This window comes from Mus musculus, chromosome 1 (genome assembly GCF_000001635.26).
Source record: "Mus musculus strain C57BL/6J chromosome 1, GRCm38.p6 C57BL/6J".
Lineage (NCBI taxonomy): Eukaryota > Metazoa > Chordata > Mammalia > Rodentia > Muridae > Mus > Mus musculus.
Window position 1 is genome coordinate 93,511,674 of NC_000067.6, and position 27,888 is coordinate 93,539,561.

At 43.5% G+C, this 27,888-nt stretch overlaps 1 protein-coding gene across 1 annotated transcript in view; it reads left to right on the top strand.

Moving 5' to 3' along the window:
* Positions 1 to 430: 430 nt before the first annotated feature.
* Farp2 (FERM, RhoGEF and pleckstrin domain protein 2) overlaps positions 431 to 27,888 on the top strand; it is a 109,873-nt gene continuing 82,415 nt past the window's right edge. Inside the window, exons 1-2 of the mRNA NM_145519.2 lie at positions 431 to 511; positions 16,896 to 17,106. Coding sequence (NP_663494.2) covers positions 16,924 to 17,106 — 183 coding nt within the window. The 5' untranslated portion in view covers positions 431 to 511; positions 16,896 to 16,923. The remainder of the gene's footprint in view (positions 512 to 16,895; positions 17,107 to 27,888) is intronic.

Sequence of the window (27,888 nt, forward strand, 5' to 3'; positions counted from 1 at the left end):
GCCCCTGTGCCAAAAGTCCCGCCCAGGGCCACCCGCATTCCAGAGTCCAGGTCTGGGGTAGTCCTCCCGTTGTTCCAAAGCTGCGTCCAAGATAGAATCCTCCCGTCGCCTTGTCAAAGCGAAGACTAAGACGGAGAACTCGCGGGTTTCCTAAGTCCCACCCAGCACAGAGTCCTCAGGTCCTAAAGCCCCTCCCAGGGCCGAGGACACGCACAGCCCGCCGAAGCCCTGTTGCACCCGCGGAGAAGCTGCACAGCTTTGCTTCTGACTTTATGGGGCTCCCTCGCCCCGCCCTGTCCCATGTGATCACCAATCAGAGCTAGGTGCTGCGCTCGCAGGCGCCGGTCGGGAGGACCCGCCCGCAGGCCAATCGGTGGTGCGTCCGCGGGGGGGCGGGGCTGCGGCGGACGCGCGGCGGGGGCGGGGAAGCAGCTAGCTGTCGGGATCGGGCGGCGCGGGCGCAGGACGTGGAGGAGGCCTGGCTGGCGGCGGCGCAGGCCGGTGTGGCACGGTGAGGACGCGGCGGCCGTGGGCGGGGGAGGGGAGCGAGCCGCGCAGGGGCGCTGGGTTGGGCATGGGCTTCCTTCGTTGGCCGGACCTCAGCGGAACCCGAGCCGGACCAGGCCTGAGGCTGGCCGTCCACCAGAGAAAGTCCACGCCCGGCTCTGAGGCCTTCGTGAGGCGCGCCAGAGTCCGCGTTTGACAACACACGTCTGTGGACGGCCTGTCGGTGGAGGGCGAAGGGAGGGAGAGTCTCGGGTCCAGTCTGGATGTCCGCTGAGGACTGGCTGGAGAGTTGCTTTTGTAGATGGGCAGTCTGGGGAGGGCTGAGAGCTGCAGAGTTCCAAGGAGCCAGGCTGTCAGCAGAGTACTGAGGACAGGAACAGCACACGTGGAGACCAGCTGTCGAGGAAGGGGGGTGATCAGAGTCTCAGCATCTCTCGTGGACACTGAGTGTCCCGTGATGGGTTAAGGGCCACAAGAATGTCCTGCTGAAGACCGCCCCCACCCCCAGGCCAGTGCTCTACAAAGCACCTTGGGAAGCAGCACCCGGAGCCACAAATGAAAGCCCAGAAGGGCATTCTTTTTTCTTCTCGGCCTTTCCTTCAGAACTGAGACTCGGATATTCTTACTCTGCTAAGATCTAGAAACAGTACTGGCCCACTGCCTTTTACTCATCCGAGATTATAAGCACCTTTGCCATTTACACACGTGGCAGTGATTTCTTAAACTCTTTCATGTCCCAGTAATGGTGATGAAAAATTGAAATGAAAACAAGGCATTCGTGAAGGAAATAATGTCGATACACCGTGCTGAGAAAGAATGGAGAGCCTTAAGATTCCGGACAGAATCTTTAAAGGGGTGGCCTTTCTCCCTAGCTTTGTTCTGTTTCCATGAGGTGTTTTTGACTGGGCCACTGTGAAAATATTTGGTAATTAGTGGGTAGCACCGAATTAGAGTCGGTCTTGTGGAGACGGCATTATGATCAGCAGCACAGATTCTCACAGTGTTAGCAAGATGGAAAGGTCATTTGAAATGGGGAGGTATGAAGTAACCTTTACTTGTAGGCCAAATAAAAGTTTTGTGAGTTTCGGGACGTGGGAAGGCATTTGTGAAGCGCTTTGTGGCTGTTTCGTTGTCAGTTCTAAAGTTTTCATATATCCCTGTCCCCCACCGTTTTTTGTTGAGACAGTTTCCATAGCCCGGGCTGGCCTCCAACCCGTCATCCTCCTTTGTCAGCCACCTGAGGGCTGAGTGTAGGTGGAGCACAGGGGTGCGCCATGGCTTCCTATGCATAGCCCCGTTTTAAATAAAGCACGGGAAGACCTTGCCCGGTGGGGTTGTGGATGACTCTCTGGGATACCGCAACCATGTAAACCTCTGCTTCTCCGGTGTCCTTGCCCTGCCACATTGTAGAGATGGTGATTATCGAGTTAGGTTCCTTCCTACAGATTCCTTTACAGAGAGGACTCAGGTGTATCTCTCATTTGCCCCGCCTCAGGTTCCTCATCCATAGAGTGGGTTTAGAATGTATTTACCTCAGACGCTTGTTGCCATGACTAAGAATCAGTTTTTCAAAGCCGCTAAGATGCCCTGCATCCAGTAAGTACTTCATTAACTGTTACTGACAAGTGAAAGGGCGACCTGAGTCAGTGGCAGCGCAGGCTAGCCCTGGGTATTTGTAAGAAGAGCTAGAGACTTGGTGATTCCACAGAGTTATCCCACTTGAAAAGGGGTAGGGTCCAGGGAGGAGCATTGCCTAAGCAGAGATGAATCCATGGGTAATTCTGCAGGACGCCATTATGTCTGTTTGTCAGTTTCCTCCTTTCCAAACACCCCTGCTTCTAGTCACATGAACCCCTTCTGTATTCAGACATTAACAGATTTCTCTAAATTCTGCCAATCATTTTGGTTACATTCATAGTTTCCTTTTCCTTGCTTTCCCTTCATGAACTCTGTACATACCCTGCCTTGCTCGGTGTGCAGCCAGAACACACTGAAAATCTGGGTGACTCTAGTCTGTTCTCTAAGGTCCATATACAGTCCTTTGGCTCTGTGTATCTGTTGAGGTGAGGGTTTTACTTTACCAACCAGAGTTGAAAAGCTGAGGCTCCCATAGAACGTAGTGCGATGAAGTCTGGTGTTATAATTTACTCAGGAGTGTTTATGTGGGTGATGATTGTGCTCTATTTTTGGAAAGCAACTGCCAGTATGTGATATTTTGATTTTTGAAATTCCACTTAAAAAAAAATCTGATAGGCAAACCTTGTATCGATCAGGTGGTTAAGTAAACCTCTTGGCTAGTAAACATTCGTTGGTACGCTCATTCCTGTCCCTCCTCACAGCATCATTTGAACCATTTCGGTCCTGGGAAATAGGCTGTAAGTAGTTTTTAAAAAAAGATTTATTTATTTTATTTATATGAGTACACTGTCACTGTCTTCAGCCACACCAGAAGAGGGCATCAGATCCCATTACAGATGGTTGTGAGCCACCATGTGGTTGCTGGGAATTGAACTCAGGACCTCTAGAAGAGCAGTCAGTGCTCTTAACCGCTGAACCATAGTCTTTTAAGCTTAACAGTGAAATGGTGTGCACATAAAAATTAAAGTATTAAAAAGTATGCCTGAGGACATGGACAGAGTTGTGAGGGCAGGATGGTGGAAGTGATTTTGTTTTAGATTTGTAGGATTATTTCTCTCTAAGCCTGGTATTTTAGTTTATTGCTACCTTTAAAAACCTGAGAATGGTTAAAGCTTGCTGCCAAGCCTGGCGACCTGCATCAGATCCAGGGACACTCATGGTAGAAGGAAAGAAACTATTCCCCAAAGTTGTGTTCTGACCTCTCTGTGTGAATACTGTCAAACATATGTGCACACACATACACAAATAAATGTAATTAAAAACCTCAGGGAAAGGGCATTCTAATGTGACTGGATACAATGATGAGCCCTGCTGTGGCTCATCTCACCTCCCCAGCCCATTCTCGTCACATCCCAAAATAAACTTCATAATGCCCCACCCCCTAGCTTGTATGGACTTTCATCTAGTTGAACTACTAGACCCCTGACAGCCCAACCCCAGGCAGCTTCCTCTTCTCTCCTGTGTTGTCTTGAACTATCTGTACTCTGCCTTTCTGCACAGGTAATGTGCCCACATTACGTGATTGGGACAGGGTCTGGCCGTGTAGCCTTGGCTGTCTTGGAACTCATAGATCACATTCCTCTTTCTCAGGAGTGCCACTATGCCCTACCCCATCTCTTGCTTCCTGTGAGACCCCATCCCACTGAGTCTGAGAGGCCACTGCAGTGATTTTTTTTCCCCTCTCTGTGACTGAGGTGGACAAGTGGTCATGTGTGCTTACATAATTGTTTCCTTTTCTTGAATACACTCCTCTGTGCGAACATCACAGAATCAGGGTGGAGTTAAGGCCATCTGCAGAGGTGAGGAACTGCTAAGTCATTCGCCTCTATGAACTGGAATTCCTTGAGCTATAAGTGTGGGAGCCCTGCCACCTGTCACAGGTAGTTTCGAGCGATAAATGACACAGTGTAAAGCAAAGGGCTTGGTCTGGGCCTCCTGGCAGTGGTGGTTACATGGAGCAGGGCAGGGGCTACTGCTCTGTGTGTGAGGATTGATTAGGCTTTTTTGGTTAGGCTTTTCCATTCATCCCAACTGCTCTTTCATCTGCGGAATTCCTCTGCTAGCCTCACTTTGTCTGTAATATTTACCACCATCTAACATCCCCACTGGAATATAGGGACTTTTCTCCCTTGGTAGGTCCTATATCCTTAAGCACTTAAGAGTTTCTATTTTATCAGAATAGGTGATCAATAAATGTTTGAATACAATAATGAAGTTTTGTGGAGGGGGGCAAAGTCTGATGTCAGGTACTGTGTGGAGCCTGAAGCATATATAATTAGAAAAGTGTAGGCGGCTCACGACACCTATAACCCCATCTCTAGAGGAATGAGACACCTTTGGTCCTGTGGGCACCTGCCCTCAAAATGCACATGCCCCCACACACAATTTAAGATAACAAATATAAATCTTTGAAAAGAAATCAGGTTGCAAGTAAAAATTTATTAGTAAACATGTGTCTAGTATCAGAAAAAGCACGAAGCTAGGAATGTAGCTGAGTTGGTTTCCTAGCATACACAAAGCCCTGAGCTGGATCCTTGGGGCCACTTGAACCTGACAGACTGCCACATCCCTGTAATCTCAGGAGACAGTGGTAGAAACAGGAACACCAGAAGTCAACGCCATCAAACACAGCCTGGGATACATGAGACCCTGTTTGGGAAAAAAGGAAGGAAACATGTGATGTAATATTACCTTGCATGTAATTCTTTTTTCTTAGCTATGTATTTTTAATTTCCTTTTCATGGCAGTGAGAAGATAGAATTTGTTCATTCCTCTAGAATAGCTGATGCATTTTTATTGATAGGATACATAATTTTTACATATAGGCACATATCTAATAGTCCATATCTAAAGAGCTTTGTGTCCCCAGGGTAAGGGGGAATGGACAGATTTTTATTCTGTTTTGTGTATTAATTACATTTAATAAGGAAGAAAATACACTTCTAAGGCATATTTACAGTTGTAGTTTTATATTATCACCCTGTTTTTCTGATAGGTAAGGTCTTGCACTTTTCTTCTTTTTTTTTCTAGTATAGAATAGAGTTTATTCAGGGCATGGGGAGGGGAGTTAAGAGGGTAGCAGAGGCAGAGAAAGGCAGAGAGAAGGAGAGAGTAGAGAAATGGGGGCTGGCCATGGCCACCACATACCAGTGGACCCTCAGATAACAGTAGACCCTCAGATAACAGTAGACCCTCAGATACCAGTGGACTCTTAGATAGCAGTGGACCCTCAGCTAGCAGTGGACCCTCTTGGGCTGCCTTAGGACCTTGTTACATAGCACTAGGGCAACACGGTGTATGAACAGCATTCTAGGAGTGCATTTCAATGTACTCGAGACTGTAGGAAACTTAAATGTACTTCCACCCTAATAGCTCCCAGATGCGCCAACTGCTCCTCCAAGTTCCCTTCTCAGGAGAGAATGGCACAGGCAAAGTTACACTGGACAGCGGAGCAGTCATAAGTGATTACAGTCAGAATTACTTTTTGGTAAGTTTTACAGAAACATATGACCATGGGAACATTTTGCTTGGGGCCTTACCAGTACCAGGCCCGTGTGAGAGACCTAGAAAACTAAGTCAAACTAGTTTTCTTTTTTATCATCAAATTGCTTTGATTGGGCATTTTTCCACCCCATGCTTGATGCCAAATAAACTAGTAGGGTTTGGAGTGAAGGTCCTAAATGCATTTTCATTGGCCAGTGGGAATTTGTTTGGGAAGGAGGAAGTGATGTTGGAAATGAATTTATAAGACTTTACTAAATACTTTGTCTACTTCTATAAAAGTTGCAGGTTTCTTTTCTGTAGTTGTTATTATGGAGAGCAGTGGAAAGCAGACCACAATATCTGAATAACAAATCAATCTCAGTGTTAAAGGTATTTATTTATTTATTTATTTTAGTTTTTTTGAGACAGGGTTTTTCTGTGACGCCCTGGCTGTCCTGAACTCACTCTGTGAGTTGGTCTTGGTTGGTCTTGAACACAAGGATCCACAGGCCTCTGCCCCCCAGGCGCTGAGAGTAAAGCCATGTACCACCACACCCAACTAAGAGTATTAATTGAACTGTTTTAGAAAAACAGAACAAGAACAACTATAACTCTTAGACAAGAGACAACAGTTGTTCTTTCTCTGGAAGGTTGGCAACTATCAGTAGAAACTTGAAGGCCATTACAGATGTTTTCAGGAAGGTATGTGGTTTCAAAGGTAGCATACTTCCATCAGTGCAAACAGCTGGGAAAGAAGAGAGAAGGGAAGGGGTGGGTGAGGGAGGATCTGTATCAGGGGGTATTAGGAGGAGGGGGGCAGATATTGGGATGTAAAGTGAATAAATAAATCAGTGAAAAAATAGAGAGAATTAGTGCTTTATCCTCTCCCAGTAAGTGCCACTATAAGTGTTTGGGGTTGTTTGTAAGGTAGGATGGGTTCATTTTGGTTCATGGTTTAAAATGCGTGATGGCGGAACTTAGTTTCTGGGAGTTGTAGAATGCACACTTCATCCTGGCCTTCCCACTCCCCACTTATTGGGTGGAGCATCAGAATGTGTGCATGGTGCAGCTGTGGAGGGCTCTGAAAGTGGAGAGGTGGTGGCCAGTGGAGATGAAGGCCAGAATTTGAAGAGCTTCCTGCCTTCCCCCCACTGTCCCCTGGCGCGCTATCAGAATGTTCAGAACCTGGAGGTGGGCTTCAGGTGGGGATAAGGAGAGCGACACAGAAGCTTTCTAGTTTGGGATTTAGAGGAGAGACGGGAAAACCCACCATTTTTCCTCTTTGCCTCTCAGTCATTCCTGTAACAGTTGCTTTTCTCCCTCTCTCTCTTGGAGCTTTCTTCCCAGGCCAAATACAAGGCAGGAAATCCATGGGCAAGCAAGGCTATGAAAACCCCAAATTTCTGGCTAAAGGATTGAAAAGGGATCCGTATGAAGAGGGGAGTATAGTGTGGAGAGCATAGAGAGCTTGGGAAAGTTGCCTGGTAAAGTTTATGGAGTTAGAGGCTCAACACTGAGCATCTGTCACTCAAACACTGAGAGCTCAGGATCTGGAGAGATGGTTCAACAGATAGGAAAGCACTGTCTGCTCTTCCAGAAGACCTGGGTTCAGTTCCCAAACTCCACATAGCAGCTCACAGCCATGTACAACTCCAGTTCCTAGAGATCCAGTGTGTGCTTCTGGCCTCTGCAGCTAGGTCAGACACATGTAGGATTTTACTGAAGGACTATCAGGAGCTCTGAAGTGGAGTTTGTACTGACACAGTATTCCATAGAAGACTGGATGAGACTGGCATCCTGAATCTAGCCAGGCCAGTGTCTGCTCATCAGAAATACCAATATGCTCTACAGGACTTAAATAAGACCCACACTCCAACAGCACAGTGTTCTAAAAGTCTAGGATCTACTCCAAAGACAATTAGATCTGAAACCCCGGGAAATGTTCACACCCAAAACACAAACTAAAACTGAAGTGATGTAAATATTGAACTGATCTGAGAATTTATTTAATGTACGTGTGAGTACACTGTTGTAATGTAAAAAATTTATTTATTTATTTATTTAATGTATGTGTGAGTACACTGTTGCTGTCTTCAGACACATTCCAGAAGAGGGCATCAGATTCCATTACAGATGGTTGTGAGCCACCATGTGGTTGCTGAGAATTGAACTCAGGACCTCTGGAAGAACAGTCAGTGCTCTTAACCACTGAGCCATCTCCCCAGCCCCCCGATCTGAGAATTTTGTGAATGTCAATATACTGGCTAGTCTTATGTCAACTTGACACACAGACTACATTTATTTGAAAGGAAGGAATCTCAGTTGAGAAAATGCCTCCATAAGATCTGGCTGTAAGGCATTATCTTAATTAGTAATTGATGAGGGAGTGCCTAGACCATTGTGGGTGGTGGTCCTGGGTTCTAGAGGAAAACAAACTGAGCAAGCCAGTAAGCAGCACTTCTCCATGGCCTCTGCATCGGCCTCTGCATCCAGGATCCTGCCCTGTTTTGAGTTCCTGTCTTGACTTGCTTCAATGATGAACAGCAATATAGAAGTATAAGCCAAATAAATCCTTTTCTCCCCAACTTGCTTTTTGGTTATGGTGTTTTATCACAGCAATAGAAAGCTTAAGTCAAGATTGTGGCCTCTGTGGCCATTAATTTTAATTCTTAGAATCCATCCTGGAAATGTGTTATATAGTGAAGACAGATTGCAGGTGTAATTAAGAGTACTAACTAATCAGCTAACACTGAGATAGTGAGGCTTGCCGGGGTTATTCAGGTCACCCACCCAAGTGATTAGAATTCTGCAGGGATCTTTCTCCAGATGATATCAGAAGAGAGGGTTAGAAACAAGGGTTTTCAGTGTGTTCATCCTCCTTTAGAAGGGACAAGGAGTCAAGAATGCAGGTGGCTTGTTGTTGACCTGAGGCTCTAACCTGAACCTACAGTCCTTGCCTCGTGCTTGTGGGGCCCACCACAAAAAGGGGGGGTTTGGTTTTGGTTTATACAGTTTTGTTTTACATAAAGTTAGAACATCTAGTAGTTGTCTAAAGCACCAAGTGAAGGAAATGATAAATCTATCTGATGTCAGATACTCAAACAACTAGGGAGTGAATATAAAGCTGTAAGGTTGATAAATACTAGTTATGTCCAAGGAAATGTCATTGGACCAGTTGTCTTGTGTTTTGTGTGGCGTTTGTCTGAAGGTAGTCTGCCTCTCTGTAGCTACTGTTGGCCATGCCCAGGTGGGAGGCCTGTGGTCACAGAGCTTCATGAGGCGTATTTATTTTGGGCTGATAAGTACTATAAATTAGTTTACTTCAAAAGCACATCAGCTTTCAGTTTATTTTCCTATTGAGCTGCTTATAGCAGTTTAGGATCAGCGGCAGAGTTGGAACTAGATCCTGTGTGGGATGCTTCTAAAATTTTCCTCCAGGCACCTGGTGGACTCGTTCCAACAGATGTCTGCCTCATGCTGGATTTTGTTGTGTGTGCATATCATGGGCACACATACTCACTCATATGTGTGAATATATGTTGACTTCAGGTGTCTTCATTACTTCCACTTTATTTTTTGAAACAGTGTCTCTTACTAAATGTGGTGGCTTGAATGAGAATGGCCCCAAAGCTCATGTATTTGAATTCGTAGTTCCTGGTTAGTGGACTCTTTTGAAAAGATTACGATGTGTGTGTAGGCATTTTGGAAGAGGTGTGTCGCTTGGGGTGGGTTTGAGGTTTCAAACGACTCTCCCAGTGTTTCTTGCTCTTTCTGCATCCTTTCAAGATGTAAGCTCTCAGCTGTCCCTGTCCCAGTGCCTTTGTTCTGCCATCATGGACTGTAGCTCTCAAACTGTTAGCCCCAAATTCTTTTATAAGTTGCCTTGGGCTTGGTGTTTGTTTGTTTGTTTGATCACAGCAGTAGAAAAATGACTAAGAAACTAAACGTATAGCTCACAAATTAAGCAAGACTGGTATGCCAGCAACTCCAAGGATCTGCCCACCTCAGCTGACCTGGCACTGAGATTACAGGCACAGCTGTGTGTGGGTCCTGGTGATCCAAGCTCACATCTTTATGCTTGTGCAGCAAGCATCTTTCCCACTGGGCTGTTTTCCCAGCTCTTCTGTGGCCTCTTAAAGCCCTAATAATCTACCAACATGAGAAGTTTTTCACAGATCTCCCTGAGGCTTGAGGTGCCAGTGTGTGCTGGTAGGTTCACTTGTGTGCATTTGCACTCCAGGTCAGGGATGACTCCAGGTGAGGGATGACTCCAGGTCAGGGATGACTCCAGGTCAGGGATGACTCCAGGTGAGGGATGACTCCAGCTGTGGTTCCTGTGATTCTGAGGCCATGTCAGCTTCCCTCTGGCAGTGCAACTGTGTCTAGAGAGGAGGTGTATAGGAAGGGTGTGGATGTTCACTCCTGCCCGTCTGCCTAGCTAGCTGTTTCTCGTAAGTTCTTTGAACCTTGCCCTGCAGTATAAACCCCTGACATTGTTTTTCAGTTTCCCCATACTGATTAACTTGCTTAGTTTTTTTTTTTTAACTAGTTGTACTTATAGAATGAGGGCCCATTTCTTGCAACACTGCAGTAGTATAGGCCAACGTTGAAGAACTGGGTAATAGTCCCTTATCATCAGCTATGAAAATTAATTCCAGTGAGATGGCTCAGCCCATAAAAGCACTTGTTGAATTCCATCCTTGGGACCCACATGGAAGAATGAGAGAACCTCTCACAAGTTGTCCTATGACACACACACACACACACACACACACACACACACACACACACATGCTGTGTTACAGATATATCCATTCACATACTCACAAGCATAAATGTTTTTATTTTTTAAGTTCATAACATTTAGTGGATTTTAGGCCTGTTGGATGAATTTCATGAATATGATAAGTATTATATTCTGTCCTGTTTGGTTAGGCAGCAAAGAAGTTTGCCTCTCAGTTCTCTCATATGGACCCAGGGTTTCAAAGAAGGCAGATGCCCACTGACCATCAGATGTTAGTCACCTCCTCTCTGTGGACAGTAGACTGTGCCTTTGTTCAGAGAGAACAAGAATCTTGACAATCAGATTGAGACTCAAAGCTGACCCTGTCACTTCTGAGTTAAGTGTTCTTTGGCAGCCCCTTTTTATTTATTTACGGTCTTAGAGCAGTTTTAGTGCAGTGCTTTCTTATACACATTCCATTCTATACATCCCCCCACTGTCAGCACCCTTACCAGAGTAGACATCTGTTACATCACCACCATCCCCAAAGCCTTTGCCAACTTTTAAGCTGAATTTTCCAGCTGTAGAAAAGGACATGTCATAGGGATTTTAAAATTATTATTTTAAAATGGGAACATAACCAAAGCAGCCAAACTTGTAGTGAATGCTACAAAATGGTGGAAATTGTTTCCAGCTACTGGAGATATTTTTAGGAGTGCAGACTCCAAAGCATTTCGTTCACATGGTAAAAAAGATGAGAAACTTGCTTGAGTTCCCTATAGATTGCTGGTTCTCTGCACTGCTTTTCTATGGACTTCTGGGTTGATGCTCCAGCAAGTAACCACGCAGAGTAGAAGCTGACAATAGGCCCCCAGAACTGCTGTGGTCTTGCTGTGTTTCTGCCTAGCCTTAATATTTATTTATAAGCACACAAAGCAAAATAAAGTTCATTCCGGTTAGGTCATACCTTACATAAGGCAGATTCAGACCCCCCTCCCCAAACACACACACACACACACACAATTGCTGCTCAAGTCAGATAAGAGCAAATGGTGCTGAGAGAAGCAGCCTGTGATTCTACAGCAAGAGCCCAGCTGTTTGTTGCTTCTGAAGGCAGTGGAGAGACCAGAGATGAAGGTTAATCAGTGTTAACAACACAGTTTTCTATCAAGTTCTTTACTTATAATCTCTCCTAAACTTAGTAATATCCTGAGCCTCAAACGCTTAAGCTTACGTCTCTGTTTTGTCTTAAGGCTGAGCTCTTGTTAAGCGGGTAGTTCATGCTGCATTACTGTTGCTGAGCTGCAAACAGATTTGTGTTAGAAGTTGCAGCGGAGTGTCTCCAGGTCAGTTCCTCTCCAAAAGCCCACACACACCTCCGAATCCTTTCCAAAGAGGCTACTAACCAGGAACTAAGTATTCAAATACATGAGCTTTGGGGCCGTTCTCATTCAAGCTACCACATTTAGTAAGAGACACTGTTTTAAAAAAATAAACTGGAAGTGATGAAGACTATGAAGTCAACATATATTCACACATATGTGTATGCATTTGTATGAATAAGGGTGTCTTAGAACACTGGGTCTCAGCTGCTGCTCTGCAAATGACTTACTTTGAGCCTAATGAAAAGACAAAGGTCAGTGTGTGAGCTTGCAGAGGTGTCCCTAGTGGGACACATAGTTCAGGGGAGCTTAGAGAGCCCTCAAGCTCTTCTGTGTCTTTTGTTCTTATGGCAATGAACTCATTAATGTTAAATGAAAAGTTACAGCTGGGATAGAGCTAAGCTATTTTAAATATATCTTTATTGAGTAAAATATATATATATAACATGAACAACTTATGGCTTAATTTTGTAGGGTTTCCTAAAGATTTGTTTTATATATGTGTCACATGCTCATGCAGGTGCCTTTGGAGGCCAAAAAAGGGTGTTTGATTCCCTGAAACTAGAGTTACAGGTGGTTGTGACCTTCTTTTTTTTTTTTTTTTTTTTTAAAGATTTATTTATTATTATATGTAAGTACTCTGTAGCTATCTTCAGACACACCAGAAGAGGGAGTCAGATCTTGTTACGGATGGTTGTGAGCCACCATGTGGTTGCTGGGATTTGAACTCCAGACCTTCAGAAGAGCAATTGGGTGCTCTTACCCACTGAGCCATCTCACCAGCCCAGGTTGTGACCTTCTTGATGTGAGTGCTAAGAACTGAGCCCAGGTTCTCTGCAAGAACAGCAAATGCTCTCAACCACTGAGCCATCTCTCCAGCTCCGTTTGTTTTGTTTTGAGACAGTGTGTTTAAGAGCATTTCTATTTGCAAAGGACATGGGTTTGGTTGCCAAGCACCCACATGGCAGCTTACAACTGTCCATAACATGTTTCAGGGAGCCAGTGCCCTCCTCTCACTTCCTCAGGAATCAGGCTTGCATATGGTACACAGACATACATGCAAGGAAAACATTCATATGCAAAATAGATCTTTAAAAGGAAAGGAAAGGAGGGAGGGAGGCAAGCTTGCTGCTCTTGCAAAAGGACCCAGGTTTGACTCCTGGCACCCCCATGATGGTTCACAACTATCTGTAACCTCAGTACCACAGGACCCAGTGCTTTCTTTTGACCTCTAGACTCCTATAGACATGTGGCACACACACATATGTGTGTGTGTGCACAAACACATGTAAATACATATATACTTACATACATATTTTTTGAAAAGGCCCTCGTTCAGGTCCCAATACCCATATAGTGGCTTACAACGTCCATCATTCAACTTCCAGGATATCTGATGCCCTTTTATGACCTCCTTAGGCACTGCATGCACATGGTGCTCAGATTCACATGCAGGCAAAACACTTACACGCATACAAAATGTAAGGTAGGGACTGGCCCAGAGAGGTAGCTTAGTGATAGAGAGCACTCATTAAGAGACAGAGTCTCACTGTGTGGCCCAGGCTGGTTAAGAACACTTGTTAAGAGGCAATCTTACTGTGTAGTCTTGGCTAGCCTTGTGATCATCTGCCTCAACCTCCTAGATAATGCGTATCACATGTGTGCACCACCACACTGTGTGGCTTAATGTTGTATAAAGTGAATACTGTCTGCTCTAGGAGTGCCTACTCTGTGCCTTGTCTGAGTGAGCTGATAGTAGCTTCCTTTGCATTTTCTTTTTTACATTTTTTCCATCTTAGTGTATACTTCTAGGCCCTTTTGTTGTCCTTGTTCATTTTCTTAGAACTGTATGGTTAGATGGAGATATTTTATTAAAAATACATTAGAAAACCTGAAGAAGTTTCCCTCTAAACATATTTAGAAGCTGAGCCCAGTGTCATGTTCCCATGGCCCAACACTTGGGAAGCCGAGGCAAGAGGATGGACTGAACCATGAGCCAGGGATGTAACAATACCCTGTCTGTAAATAAGTACACATAAAAGTAAGTGAGAACTGTATAGAAAAAGAAATTAGGGAAATAGCCTGTAACCTGTGTTTTGACTTTCTCTATTTTCAGAGTTGTAGCCTTACTTAAGGGAAGGTTGGCTGTGGTACCAAAGGAAAACACACACCTTGTTTCAGAAGAACTTCAGTCAGCCATCACCATAACAGGCTTCCTGAGTAAACAACTACAGGGAAGAGAGAAGCCTTTACTTTGTATCACTTTCAGGTTTAGAGCATATTCACTTCCCCATTGTTTCTGGGTCCATTCATGATGAAACAGAACATCATGGCAGGGAGCATGTGGTGGGGTAAAGCGGCTGACCTCAACAGATAGAGAGACCCTGACTTGCACTGACCTACATCCTGCAAGTAGGCCCTAAGGCAGTGCTTCATAGAGTCACCTTAATGATAATGGTGTGGGAACTAACTCTCAAGTGTTGCCTGTTGCCTCAGTCTTCAGTCTGACATACTGTAGTGTAGACTGTGCAAATGCTTTAAGGCCACTGATGCTAAGTAACTACATAACTGGCAGAAGAGTGAGATCTAGGCCTGCCTTCAAGGAACATCCAGACAGGAGAGCTTCCAAAGAATGGTAGGTCACAGCTAACTGACTTTCACATGGAAGCAGCTGGTTTAGTCCTTGGTTTGAACTGGCTTTCTACAGGAATTGAGATGGGAAATTAACTTGACACCATTATGCACCACTTCATCATTTTGCTCCTTCAAACATTATATTTTGTTTTTTAAATATCTTATTTCTGTGCATGTGTGTGGATGAGCATGTACAGGCACACTTGTGGAGGTCAGAGAACAGCTTTCTGGAGTCCGTTGTGTGCCTGCACCTTGTGAGTCCTGGGATGGAGCTCAGGTCGTCATGCTGGACCAAGAGCCTTTACTTGCTTAGCCTTCTCACAGTTCCTCACATTGCGCCTCCTTAGCAAAGTGGGTGTGCAGAGCACTTCCCAACCAAGACCCTTGTGGGATGTGGCTTGAAGAAGGAGTTGTTTGGCAGTGAGTCATGAAGAAACTTTTCTAATGTAATTGAAAGGCTACAGGATCCTTTGGTTTGCCTTGATACTAAGATAAGCATGCAGACAGTAAAGGACCCTCTGTAATGGTTGGCATAGGAGGGGATGGGTTGTTTGTTTTCTTGGTGCTTTACTCAGACCCTTGTCCTGCGCAGAGTCCTTATTCTGCCAATGAGCTACAGTCCCAGCCCAAGTGAGACCAATTCTTTAAAAGTTACTACACTTAGCAGAAGACATTTGCAAAGTGATTTAAGAGACATCAGTAAGTTTTGCAGATTGCATTCTTTATTGGTTAAACGTCTGGTGTCTGTCTCACTTCCACCACTTTGCCCTGTATCTTTTGTTATATGGTGTTTTACTGTTAAATGTTTTTCTTGTTTTATTTTGGTTCTTTTTTTAAAGCAAGTTCTCACTATGTGAACCAGGCTGGCCTCAAACTCACAGCGCCTCTACCTCCCGTGCTCTTCTCCTGCCCAGCTCTGCCTCCCTCCTGTGCTCTCCTGCCTAGCCAGTTTGGTTTTGTTTTTGTTGGTGTTTGTTGTGTTGCTTTAGAGATGGTTTCCTATAGACCAAGCTGGTCTAGAACTTTCTATGTAGCCTCGGATGATCCTCGTGCATGCTAGAATCAGGTGTGTGCTACCACCTGGTTTATGTGACACTGGGGATTGAACTCAGGACTTCGTTCATGCAAGGCATGCACTATTATAACTGAGCCACATCCCTACCCCTTTACTTTCTTTCATTTGATTTTCGAACATAAATAATATTCTTTTTTTTAATGGTTTTAGAGCTTTATTGTAGAAAGGCAGGGAGAAAGGAGAGAAGGGAGAGAGAGAGAGAGAGAGAGAGAGAGAGAGAGAGATAGAGGGAGGGAGGGGCTGGCCATGGCTGCGTGGAGAGGAGGGGGAAAAGAGAGAGAAGGAAGGCTAGAGAGTAAGAGAGGTAAAAGAAAGCTTGGAGAGAATAAATAATATTCTTAAGAAGGGAAATTTCCATAAGTAGTAAATTTCTTAGTACAGGAAAAAACAGTCTTAGGAGATTCTAGTTGATATTTAGCTTGGTCTGTGTTAAAAACAGTGAGGAAATTACAGATTAGACTTAACAGCTTTAAGCTGGGCTTTTCCTTTAGTGCAGTAGGGAGGACTGAAAACGGCCCTGACCCCCTTACCTTTGAGTCATCTGTTAAATGGTCTACATAGAGATAACAGTGCTTTTGAGGCGGGGCACGATTTGAGAATAACCTGGGGCAGATGTGTGCATTCACCACGTCCTTGTCTGGGCTGTCATTTGGTGCCATACACAGATTTCCTCCCGAATGACCTGTGGAAACTGACCTATCCTAGAAAATGCAAGGAGCACAAAGCGGACAAAGTCAGTGTGGCTGTTTTCACGCACTTTTGCTTCATCCCTAGTAGTGCTCTTGCACACTGAGCCAGGGTAAAGGACAGGTCCATTGATGCTTCAGGCTACTGTGAAGATGCCAGACACATGTGGATGCTATCCTGTTACTTTTACTAGAAAGGACACTGTCTAGCATTTGGACCAAATGGGAAGCACACATGACTGGGCTGAAGGAGGGGGACATGCTGGGTATTGAGCAGTGCTAGGACAAGAGATAGCCATAGGTTTTTTCCTCCTCCCAGGTGAATGGTAATAATGTCACTCTGTTAATCTCTGTGCCTAGCTCAGAGCACCTTGGAAATATCATTAGGGTTTGTTTTTTTCATTTTGTGCTACAACTGTATGTATAGGAAGAAAAAAAAACTTTTTTACTTTTTTTTGTGTGGGGGGGTTTCAAGACAGGGTTTCTCTGTGTAGCCCTGGCTGTACTGGAACTCACGCTGTAGACCAGGCTGGCCTCGAACTCAGAAATCCACCTGCCTCTGCCTCTCAAGTACTGGGATTAAAGGCATGCGCCACCACTGCCTGGCAAACTTTTTTTATGTTCTGTATTTTATTGCAATTTAAGACTCACAGAAGTTATTACAATACATGACATTGTAGGTTCCTATGAACCCAATGATTTTTTTTAACCAGCTAAAAATTGTTATAGTTATTATAATATAATTATTTAGTGTGTTTTTGTTTTAGTGTTTTCTTCACTTTCAACTAATGAAGAATGGGAGAGATAGAAGGAACATACAGAGCTTTACCAACTTCAGGGACACGCTTGGGTGGCCAGACCGCCATTGGAGTGAGTACCCTGGAGCCAGAGCAGAGCCTGTCACCCAGGATGCAGGAGAAGCACATGCGCATCAGAGTGAAGCTGCTGGACAGCACTGTAGAGTTATTTGACATCGAGGTAAGAAGCATGGGTTTTAAGGGATATTTCCTTCTAAAGTGAGATAATTCTGTACCAGATTCCTGTAAGAGGTTATGTTGTGTATTTATTCAAGTAGCCAAAAGTTGCTTTGATGACTATCCACAGTCTTTGGAAATAGTAAATCTAAGTTAACTTTCAGCTAAAATTCTGATAGGATCCATTGTTTATATTCTGTTTGTTTGTTTGTTTATATTTTGGTCTTTTGGATTTTAAAGACAGGTTTCTCTGTCTGAGGAAGTCCTGGCTGTAGATCAGGCTGGCCTCAGACTCAAAAGAGATCTCCCTGCCTCTGCCTCCCAAGTGCTGGGATTAAAAGCACATGGAACAACCACTTGGCTCCATTCTTTTGTTTTAAGAGGTTGGCTGAAGGATACAAACTGTGACCAAACTGCTTTGACTTTTACCTTCTACATTCTTCCACCTAGGTGGCTGGGCCTCAAGGCGTGTCAGCATACCTGTCTGAGCAGAGACTCAGTCTTTCTGCTCAGGATGCTGGTACAAGTACTGAATAAGCACTAGGAAGAAGGCACGTGGATGGTGTTACACAGCCAGAGGTGACATCAGTATGTAGTGTACAGTGAGGGCCTCATTCCGAAAGGGAGTGTGCAGTAAGCCTTACATTGGGAATTAGTGTATAGCAAAAATCTTAGAAATCTTAGGTGGATAGGGAGAGTGGGCCTGACATCCTGGGGCAATGTACAGTGAACTTGACATTGGAAGGAGCTATCCAGTAAGGGTCTGACACCTGGATACAGTGTATCGTGACATTGGAAGCAGTGTGCAGTGGAGAGTGTAATGTCAAAAGTGGTGCACAGTGAGTGCTGACATTCAGAGAGAGTTTACATGGTTAGTGCAGAACTTGTTCAGGTTTAACAGTAATGTTTTTGTTTAGAAGCAGAATCTTGTTGCCCAGACTGGCCTTGAACTCTATGTAGCTAAGAATGATTTGTAACTACAGTATATACTACCATTTGGTTCTAAATAATGTTGCTTATGAATATTCATCTAAAAGATTTTGGCCCTGGACAAGGAAGCCAAATTACATCATCTGGTAACTCCCCAGGTTTAGTCATGTGAGGACTTTGCTTTCTTTCAAAAGCCGCTGTGGTACTGCTTTTTGTTGCCATCAGCAGTGTTAGGGGTTCTGATTTCTCCACATTCCTCTTTGAACTTTCATTTCCAGCCATCCTAGTAGGTGTGGCAGTTAGGAAATTACTCCTGAGGCAGAGTGCGAGGATAGAGTGAGTCAGAGAGGGTGAGTCCTGACGCCGACCCGAGTCAGCACAAGCAAAAAGGGCCTCCCAGTGCAAGTGCATGAGGAGCAGGAGCAACAGCAAGACCAAGCCAGTGTGCGGCTCTGCTGTAAAGTCCCCAAGAGGGGCACTGGACAAGGACAAAGCTTATTTGTATGATTTTAAACCTTCCTAGTTTCATCTAGAGATGTTATACAGGCTTGTAGAAGAGAGAACTGAGCTGACCCCTGTGATTCTGTCTGCCTGTCTGTCTGTCTGTCTGGTTTTGACTTGGTTTTGAGTCACAGTTTTAGTCTGTAGCCCAGGTTGGCATAGAACTCACTGCATGTACAGTCTAGGCTGACCTCAAACTCAAGTATAATCTTAAACAGTTATTTAACACAACAGTAAACATGGTAGTGTGCACCTGTGCCCAGCACTCAGGAGGCTGAGGTAGAAGTACCATAGGTTGGAGACCAGCCTGAGCTACAGAGTGAGACTTAAAAGAAAATGTCATCCTCTATTGTAGCCACTCCCACTCTTCAGAGTTCTTTCTTACTTTTTCTTAATAAATGGACATTTTGTGTTCTTGTCCAAATTTCCATACACTTCTTGGGCTTGAGACGGTGAACCCAGAAGCCACCTGCTCAGGGAGACTTTGGTGGCTGTTGCTTATCTGCAACCCCAGAACCCTGACTTAAGCCCAGCAAGAGCCATGAAGAGCTCCGTCACACACAAAGCATCCATCCCATTTGGAAGTCCCCCAAATTAAATACAGCCAAGGTGTCTGTGGGGACCTAGAACACCTACACTTAAATATTCTCAGAGGTCCAGTGGAATCTAAGAATATCAAAACACTGAAAGAGACATCACAGCAAAGTTTACAAAGTGCCTCTAAGAGGCACTGTCTTAGAAGACTCAGAATGTGGTTCCTGCCCCTGCCTCAGGAAGAGCATGACTGCAGCCTCTGTTACATGACAGGTTTCTACGAATCCACACAACTCCCCCAAACACTTTCTTTTTTTTTTTTCTTTTCCTTTTCCTTTTCCTTTTCCTTTTCCTTTTCCTTTTCCTTTTTCTTTTTCTTTTTCTTTTTCTTTTTCTTTTTCTTTTTCTTTTTCTTTTTCTTTTTTGAGACAGGGTTTCTCTGTATAACCCTGGCTGTCCTGGAACTCACTTTGTAGACCAGGCTGGCCCCGAAATCAGAATTCCGCCTGCCTCTGCCTCCTGAGTGCTGGGATTAAAGGTGTGCGCCACCACGCCCGGCTTCTTGTTGGCTTTTTATGTTCTTAATATTTCAACAAACATGATCAGATTATCTGTGAAAAAAATCATTTTTTCTTTTTTAATCACTGTGCCTTTTATTGTAATATTACATTGGTTTTAACTTCCAATGCTGTGCTAAACACACATGTTGAGAGAAGATATTGTCGTCTTAATCTTAAAGCCAAACACAACTTCATTCTTAATTATATTGTTTGAGCTGGGCAGTGGTGGTGCATGCCTTTAATCCCAGCATTTGGGAAGCAGAGGCAGGCAGATTTCTGAGTTCAAGGCCAGCCTGGTCTACAGAGTGAGTTCCAGGACATCCAGAGCTATACAGTGAAATCCTGTCTTGAAAAACCAAAAAAGTATATTGTTTGCTGTTGGTTTTTCATCCTTCCTAGTGAAGTGAGAATTCTTTCCTCTTTAAAATCACGTTAAACTTTCCAAATTTTTGCACAGATTGAAGTGATCACTTGTTTTTCTTTATTAATTTATGTATTAAAACAGGGTCTCACTCTATAACTCTGGCTGGCCTAGAGCTCACTATATAGACCAGGTTGGCCTTGAACTCGAAGGCCTGCCTGCCTCCTGAGTGCTGGGACAAAAGTTATGCATCCCTGCAGCCTGGTCATTTGCTTTTCATTTATTCTGTTGGTATTATGAATTATATTGCATAGTTTTAAAATATTAAATCAATATTTTGTGTTTTACCTGTATGACTGAATCTATTATATCAGTCTTCTGGAGGAGTTCTGCCACAAAGCTTATAAGGGAATACTTGCTCTGTACCTTTCTTATAATGCCATGGCCTAGTTTTGGTATTTGGCTAATTCTAGGCTGGGTAACTGATTTAGTCTTCTTATTTCCCTCAGTTGCTGTTTAGAATCCAGCCATGCTTTGCTGGTCAGAGTTTTTACATACCAGTTACATATCAGGAGGACCCATGCTAGTTTTAACTGGCCTTTCATCATTGCCCTTCTAGCCAACCTATCTCCAAGAGCTGAAGGCTGCAGCTTCAAGGCATGCTTCACCTGTTCACTTCTCAGTCTTTGCCATCACACCAGTCATCTAGTCGCAGCCTTTCAATGGCTTCTTCTTGTCTTCTTGCTCGTGGGATATAATATAGATTTCCTAACATAGTCTGTGAAGCTGTGTGATCTCAGAGTGCCCTCCTCTTGGGATTTGGGGTTTTGTTTTGTTGTTGGTTGTGTGTGTTTGTTTGTTATTTTTTAGTTTTTTCTCTATGTAACCATGGTCTTGAACTCACAGAGATCTGCTTCTGCTTCCTGAGCACTGGGATTAAAGGTATGCACCACCACTGCCCAGCTCATATTATAACCTCAAACACCAGCATCCTGGAATCCCCAGCCTTTCATGCCTCACTTCACTGGCTAGTTTTTGTCAACCTGACACAAGCTAGAGTCATCCGAGAAGAGGGAATCTCAGTTGAGAGAATGCCCCCACAAGGTTGGCCTGTGAGCAAGCCTGTGGTACATTTTCTTGATTAATGATTTATGTAGGTGGACACATGCCATTGTGGATAGTGTCACCCCTGAGTAGAAGGTCCTGAGTCATTTGTATAGGCTGAGCAAACCATGAGGAGCAAGCTGGTAAGCAGTGTTCCTCCATTGCCTTTGCTTCAGTTTCTGCTTTGAGTTCTTGCCCTGGCTTCTGGGTGATGGATTGACTGTAAGCTGTAAGGTGAAATAGACTCTTTCCTCCCAAGTTGCTTTTGGTCATGTTGTTGTTTTTTTTTTTTTTTTCACAGCAATAAGCTAATAAGCTCACACATTCCTGTTTCTTTCAACACTCATTATGTAGCTAAGTCTTACTTATCTCTCAGGACTCTGCAAAAATGTCATTTCCTTTAGGTGGCTTCCTCTGAAACTTGTCTTAGTTAGGATTTTACTGCTGTGAACAGATACCATGATCAAGGCAAGTCTTATAAATGGCAACATTTAATTGGGGCTGGGTTTCAGGTTCAGAGGTTCAGTCCATTGTCATCAAGGCAGAAGCATGGCAGCATCCAAGCAGGCATGGTGCAGGAGGAGCTGAGCCTTCTACATCTTTATCCAAAGGAAGCCAGGAACAGACTGGGCATCCTTAGGCATCTAGGAGGAAGATCTCCAAGCCCATCCCCACAGTGACACACTTCCTCCAACAAGGCCACACCTTCTAATCATGCCACTCCCTGGGACGAACATATACAAACCATCATAAACCCTCATCAGAATATCCCTTCCTCTTCATTATTATATCTAAGATTAGACACATACAATATATTAAAAACTATATATTATTTATAACATATATATTCATTCTTGATATTTATGTATGTGGTATTGTTTGTACAAGGTCAGTCAGTGGCTGCTTTTTTAATCTGGAGGACTCTCATTTGTCTCAGTTAATTGAATGAGATATATAGTTGTAAACACTGAAGTCAACCTCCACTATAAAGAGTCTTAGTTTTGAGCCTTAAGTTTATTTTATTTATTAATTTAAAAATTTTAAAATTTATTTTATCTTGTTTTTGAGACAGGGTTTTTCTGTGTAGCCCTACCTGTCCTATAAGTAGCTCTGTTGACTAGGCTGGCCACAAACTCAGAAATCTCTGAGTACTCTGCCTCTGCCTCTGAGTACTGGGATTAAAGGTGTGTGCCACTATATCCAGCCTTAAATTTACTTTAAAACTGGGCTGTAACTTCAATTTTTTTAAAAAAACCTATTTTTAATGATGGTTCTTAAACACTCTAACCTCCCTTGTAGCCCACCACCCACCAGAGGTAGTGGCAAAGAAAGGATAACAGGGGAAGTAGACCTATTTAGAAAGGTTCTTTAGAGCAAATCCCATCTGTGTCTTGTAGAAATCAGTTCACAGGTCGGCAACAGCAGCTCAATCCACTCACAAACACTTCAGAGGTACTCCAGCAGTCCAGTTCAGTAGAGTCGGCTTTTGAGCCTCCAAATTTTGACATAATTTGCAGAAATAAACTTAGTTACCAGAATTTTATAAGTGACAGATATACCTGAAGGCTCCTAACAGTGACTGTGACTCAGTTGAAATGCTTCTGTTTGAAGAAGGCACTTCCTGTAGTGGTGGTGGTGGGGGGGAATGTTTACAGCAGATTTGGGGTGGGGTGCCCTGTGTGTGGATATAGGGTATTATCCTTATTTTAACAGACTTTTGGCTCTTAAAGATGTGATATTCCACTATCCAAAGGCTAGTCAGTGGCTAGTTGTAGACATACGTTTTATGCAGCCTACTTTAGTGAATGTTCAATCTCTTCTCTTGCCCACCACCTACCAGAGGAAGAGAAAAGTTATGAGGATAGGAGGGAAGTGGACCTGTTTAGCAATCGTTCTTTGAGCTCAATCTTCTTTGCCAGAAGTTCAGTTCCATAGCAAACACCAAATATTGAATTAGCAGCTATAGTCCAGTCCTCTCAGCAGACAGACACCACGCATGAACCAGCAGCTATAGTCCAGTCCTGAAGAAACCACAAAGCTCACCAACCAGCCCAAGGCCGTGAAAGTAGCAAGCTGCCACAGGAACCTCACGAGCAGTTTTTTGGAGAATTTCTCTCAATGGCAGGCTCACCACAAGTGGAGCTCAGCCACGCTATGTAAGGCGAACCAGTACATGCTTGTTGTTAGCAAAGAATAGCAAGGTAGAACAAAAAAAAAAAAAAAAAAAAAGGGAAAAAAAAACAGTGTTCTAGCTTCCACTGTCTGTGGGGTCATATTTATACTCCTTCATCACGAATCCCTTCACATGACTACAAAACAAAACATCCTTTTGCCTGCATCTGCTTCATGAAGACATTCTTTTTTCATGCCTTCTTTAGCAAGACTTCCTTTCACCTGTGTGCCCCAGCAAACCATCATTTGCCATAAGTGACTTTCCAAACAAACCAGATGTTTCCATTTCAGCTGATTTTCTGATCTAGGAAAGTCTTGGTTTGTTTTGGTTCATTGAATGAATTGTATGGATCATTATCAACATTGAAATCTGGATTCATCTCTAGAGAATCTTAATTTAGAGCAATAAGTTATTTTAGAACCTCATAGAAGAAAGTTATGTATCAACTTGCTTTGTCCTGTATGCTAAGCTGTAGAGTAGAAATGCTTTCAGCTCCGGCTCTGACAGATGGGCAGTGTCCAACTCTATCACTCACAGTAAAGGGAGAGGTTAGGTACTCTCCAAACTACAGGGATGTCTAGGGTAGGTATGTTTTCATTCATTCATAGTTTGCTATTTTAAAACTCAGGAGTTAATATGAGGAAATAACTTTTCTAATACCTGAAAGTATTGCAGCAGAAGTGGCACTTAGTGACTCTAAGAATCACTGGGGCTTGAGGATATGGTTCAGTGGTAGAGTGCTTGCTACTATATACTATGCCCTAAGTTTGATTCAGCACCATGGTAGAAACCTTGCAAACAAGCAAATAAATATAGATAGAGTGATATAATCTCGGTACTTTAGGGGCTGAGGCAGCGGGATTGCCATAAATTTGAAGTTAGTACCAGGTTGGCCAAGGCTATAGAGTGAGATTCTGTCTCAGAAAAACAAAAGCAAAGGTGAGTGGCAGAATTTCAGCACTTAGGAGGCAGAGGCAGGTGGGTCTCTGAGTTTGAGGCCAGTCTGGTCTACAAAGCAAGTTCCAGGACAGCCAGGGCTATACAGAGAAACCCTGTCTTAAAAAACCAAAGCCAAACAAACAAAAAACAACAACAAAACAGAAAATGGTCCTGAGCTGGGCTTGGTGGCAAAAGCCTTTTGTCCCAGCTGGGAAGACAGAGGCAGGCAAATCTGAGTTCTAGACAAACCAGGGGAACATATAAAGACCCTGGAAAGTCTCTGTAAAATGGCTCAGCGTTAAAGAGCCCTCACCGACTGCTCTTCCAGAGAAATGAGATTTCCACTACATGGTGGCTCACATCCATCTGTAGCTCAGTCCCAGGGAATCAGAACTGTTCTTTGGCCTTTCCATGTATCAGGCACGAATGTGGTACACAAACTCATTTACAGAAAATAAATAGCAATGAAATATCTAAGAAAGAAGATTGTCTTAAAGAAAAGAAAAAAAAGAGAAGAGAAGAGAAAAGATAAGAAAGAAGGAAAGGAGGAGAGGCCTGGGATGTAGATCTGGGATGCAGGTCTGGGATGCAGGTCTGGGACGTAGATGGAGTGGATGTCCTCTACTTTTACTGAGAAATGGAGATCAAGTTCTAGTGAGGATTCAGGTATTTTGTAACACAACTCCATTTTTTTTCAGTATGTTTTAGTATACAAAAACTTTAGGACAGGCTTTCATTTTCTCTGATTAGGAAATATAGGTGTGGTTCTCATCATTCAGGCAGAGGCAGGCTAGCCAAGGCTACTTAGTGAGGCCCTGGACTTTAAAGAAGAGAGAGAAGAAAAAGAAGCACAGAACTAGACTGAGAATGTAGCTACATTGCTAGCCTGCTGTCTGTTGCGCCCAGGGCCTTGGGTTTGATCTCTAGCACTGCATAAATAGAATGTGGTAGCAAACATGTAAAAACATGTAATCACGACCCATTACACCAGCATTCAGGACGACCAGAGTTTCAAGGTCATCTTTAGCTGCACAGTGAGTTCAAGGCCAGTATGTACAAATGAGACTCCTATCAAAACAAACAAAAAATCAATTACATAAGCATTAGTTTAATTATGTGACAAAGACAAATTTTCAGTCACGAAGTTCCGTGCTAGAATACAAATTTTGTTTTCCAGTAAAAAAATTAATGCTTTCATTCTGACCAGGAAAAAATAGTCAGAATTCCAGAAAGTATTGTAGACAGATGTTTGCCATTTCTCCCACATGAGCATCCTAAATATGGCAAATAAACGGCCTTAGAATTCATTTTGGTCTGACCTCAGAAGAAAAAGCTAGTAATTTAGCATCTTAAGTTTGGGGATAATGTTGGTGTTTTGCAAAAGCTCTTAGAAGATTCTAGGATACATCGCTGTTACATGACTCTGCCCTAAATCTTGAAACCTATGATTTTGTCATGGAAAATTGATTCTTTTTTTAATCCTAATGCTAGGAATGTGGTTGGGTGGTGCGTGGCAGAGGCACTGGCATTCTTTTTCTTAGCTATTCAGTTTGTGGTATTGGAACTCTCTCTCCCTCACCCAGCTTCCCCGCCTAACACCGGCAGACACCCAGGGCCAGTCTGTGCTTAGTTAGAAAGTCATGACGCCTGATGAAGCAGTTAGATTATAAAATGGGGTATGGGGAAGTGTTACCTTTGCTTATCTCGGTACCCCTGAAGATCCTTTAAATACAGTTTTATAAGGGAGAATGCTACAGAGACTCAGCATCTCAGCAGAGGGTATAGAAGTGGAATTTGTTGGGTAGATCCCAACTTCTTTAGCTGTGTGTCACTACCCCATGTGGGGGCCATATAACTGAATGTGCAGATTTTGAAAGACTTGGCTACAGTTAAAGATTCCTTAAAGTACAGTGACCAAAAAATAATTCAAACCTGAATGTGCATAGTGAGTGCAGTGCTCACCCCTGGTGTCTGCAGGATGTCGTTGCTGCCTTGGTTCTGAACATGATGTGAGTACTTCCCAAGCATACACCTCGCACAAGGCCATGAACCCTGCCTGAAAGCCTCAACTCAGACTCAATGCCCTTGTATGGTATAAACTGCAGTGCTTTTATTATACCTGCAAAAGTTTCTGTGTCTATAGAAATAGAATGGCTTCATTATAGAAAAGAGTGATTTTAAATAGTTCTCTATCATCATTTTCAGCTGGTATTGAAAGAAAATAAAACTTGAGACTTGTGATTCATGTAATTTATGTCAAATAGCCCAAAGAGTTGTTTGTGAGCTTTGAAACCTGGGGCTGAGAACATAGCAGAACAGGCCAGGACATGCCCAGGCAGGCCCGTCTTTAAGACATTCCTGAGGCTGCTTGGCCATAAAGATAAAGAGAATGACATGACAGGACTGGCCCGGCGCCTCCCTATCTCCCGCCCTTCTGACCTAAGTTAAATGTTATCTGCATGTACAGTCTGCTGATGTTTAAATGGACCAATCATGTGAAACCGCCCCAATTCTTCCCCCAGCCCCAGACCCTTTTCTATAAAAACCCCTAGCTTCCAAGTCTCGTGGTCGAATCCACTGTCTCCTGTGTGAAATACGTTTCGACCCGGAGCTCTGACATTAAACTACCTCGTGTATTTTCATCAAGGCGGTCTGTTCGTGATTTTTGGGTGCACGCCGAATCGGGAGTTGAGTGGGGGTTTCCCCACTAGGTTTTTTCAGTATCAAATAGTATGTCTTTGGATTACATTGTACTAGAATGTTTGTGTTGATGACTTGAGTTTCATTTAAAAATATTAAATGAACTTTGTAGAATTTCTAACAGTTTCTGAAATGACTGTAAATATACTTCCATTTTGTGCTGTATATTGATGCAAATTATTTTCAGCTTTGATGACTATAAAATTCAAGTATCATTCAATCCTAGGAAGCATTGAAGATGCTGTGTCCTGCAATATCAAATTTCCAATCAAGATTTGATTCTTTTTTTTTATTTATTTTTATTTATTTTATTTTATTTATTTATTTATTTTTTTTTGGTTTTTTGAGACAGGGTTTCTCTGTATAGCCCTGGCTGTCCTGGAGCTCACTTTGTAGACCAGGCTGGTCTCGAACTCAGAAATCCGCCTGCCTCTGCCTCCCGAGTGCTGGGATTAAAGGCGTGTGCCACCACGCCCGGCTAAGATTTAATTCTTTATGTAAAAAGTAAATATGCAGCAGGGCGTGGTGGCGCATGCCTTTAATCCTAGCACTCAGGAGGCAGAGGCAGGCGGATTTCTGAGTTCCAGGACAGCCTGGTCTACAAATTGAGTTCCAGGACAGCCAAGGCTATACAGAGAAACTCTGTCTCGAAAAAAGAAAAAAAAAAAGTAAATATGCCAGACTATGGCACACATCTTTAATCCTGGCATTCAGGAGGGTGAGGCAGATGGATATGTGTGAGTTTGAGGCTAACCTGGTCTACAGCATGAGATTCAGGACAGCCAGAGCTACACAGAGAAACCCTGTCTGGAAACACCATATCTATATACATGAATATATGCACATCCATCTCTTTGTATTCAGATTTGCTTTTGTCTGTAATAAATGCTGAACTTATTTGTATACCAAAGAATTTTTTTTTCCAAAACAGGGTTTCTCTTTATAGCCCTGACGGTCCCAGAACTTGATGTGTAGACTAGATTT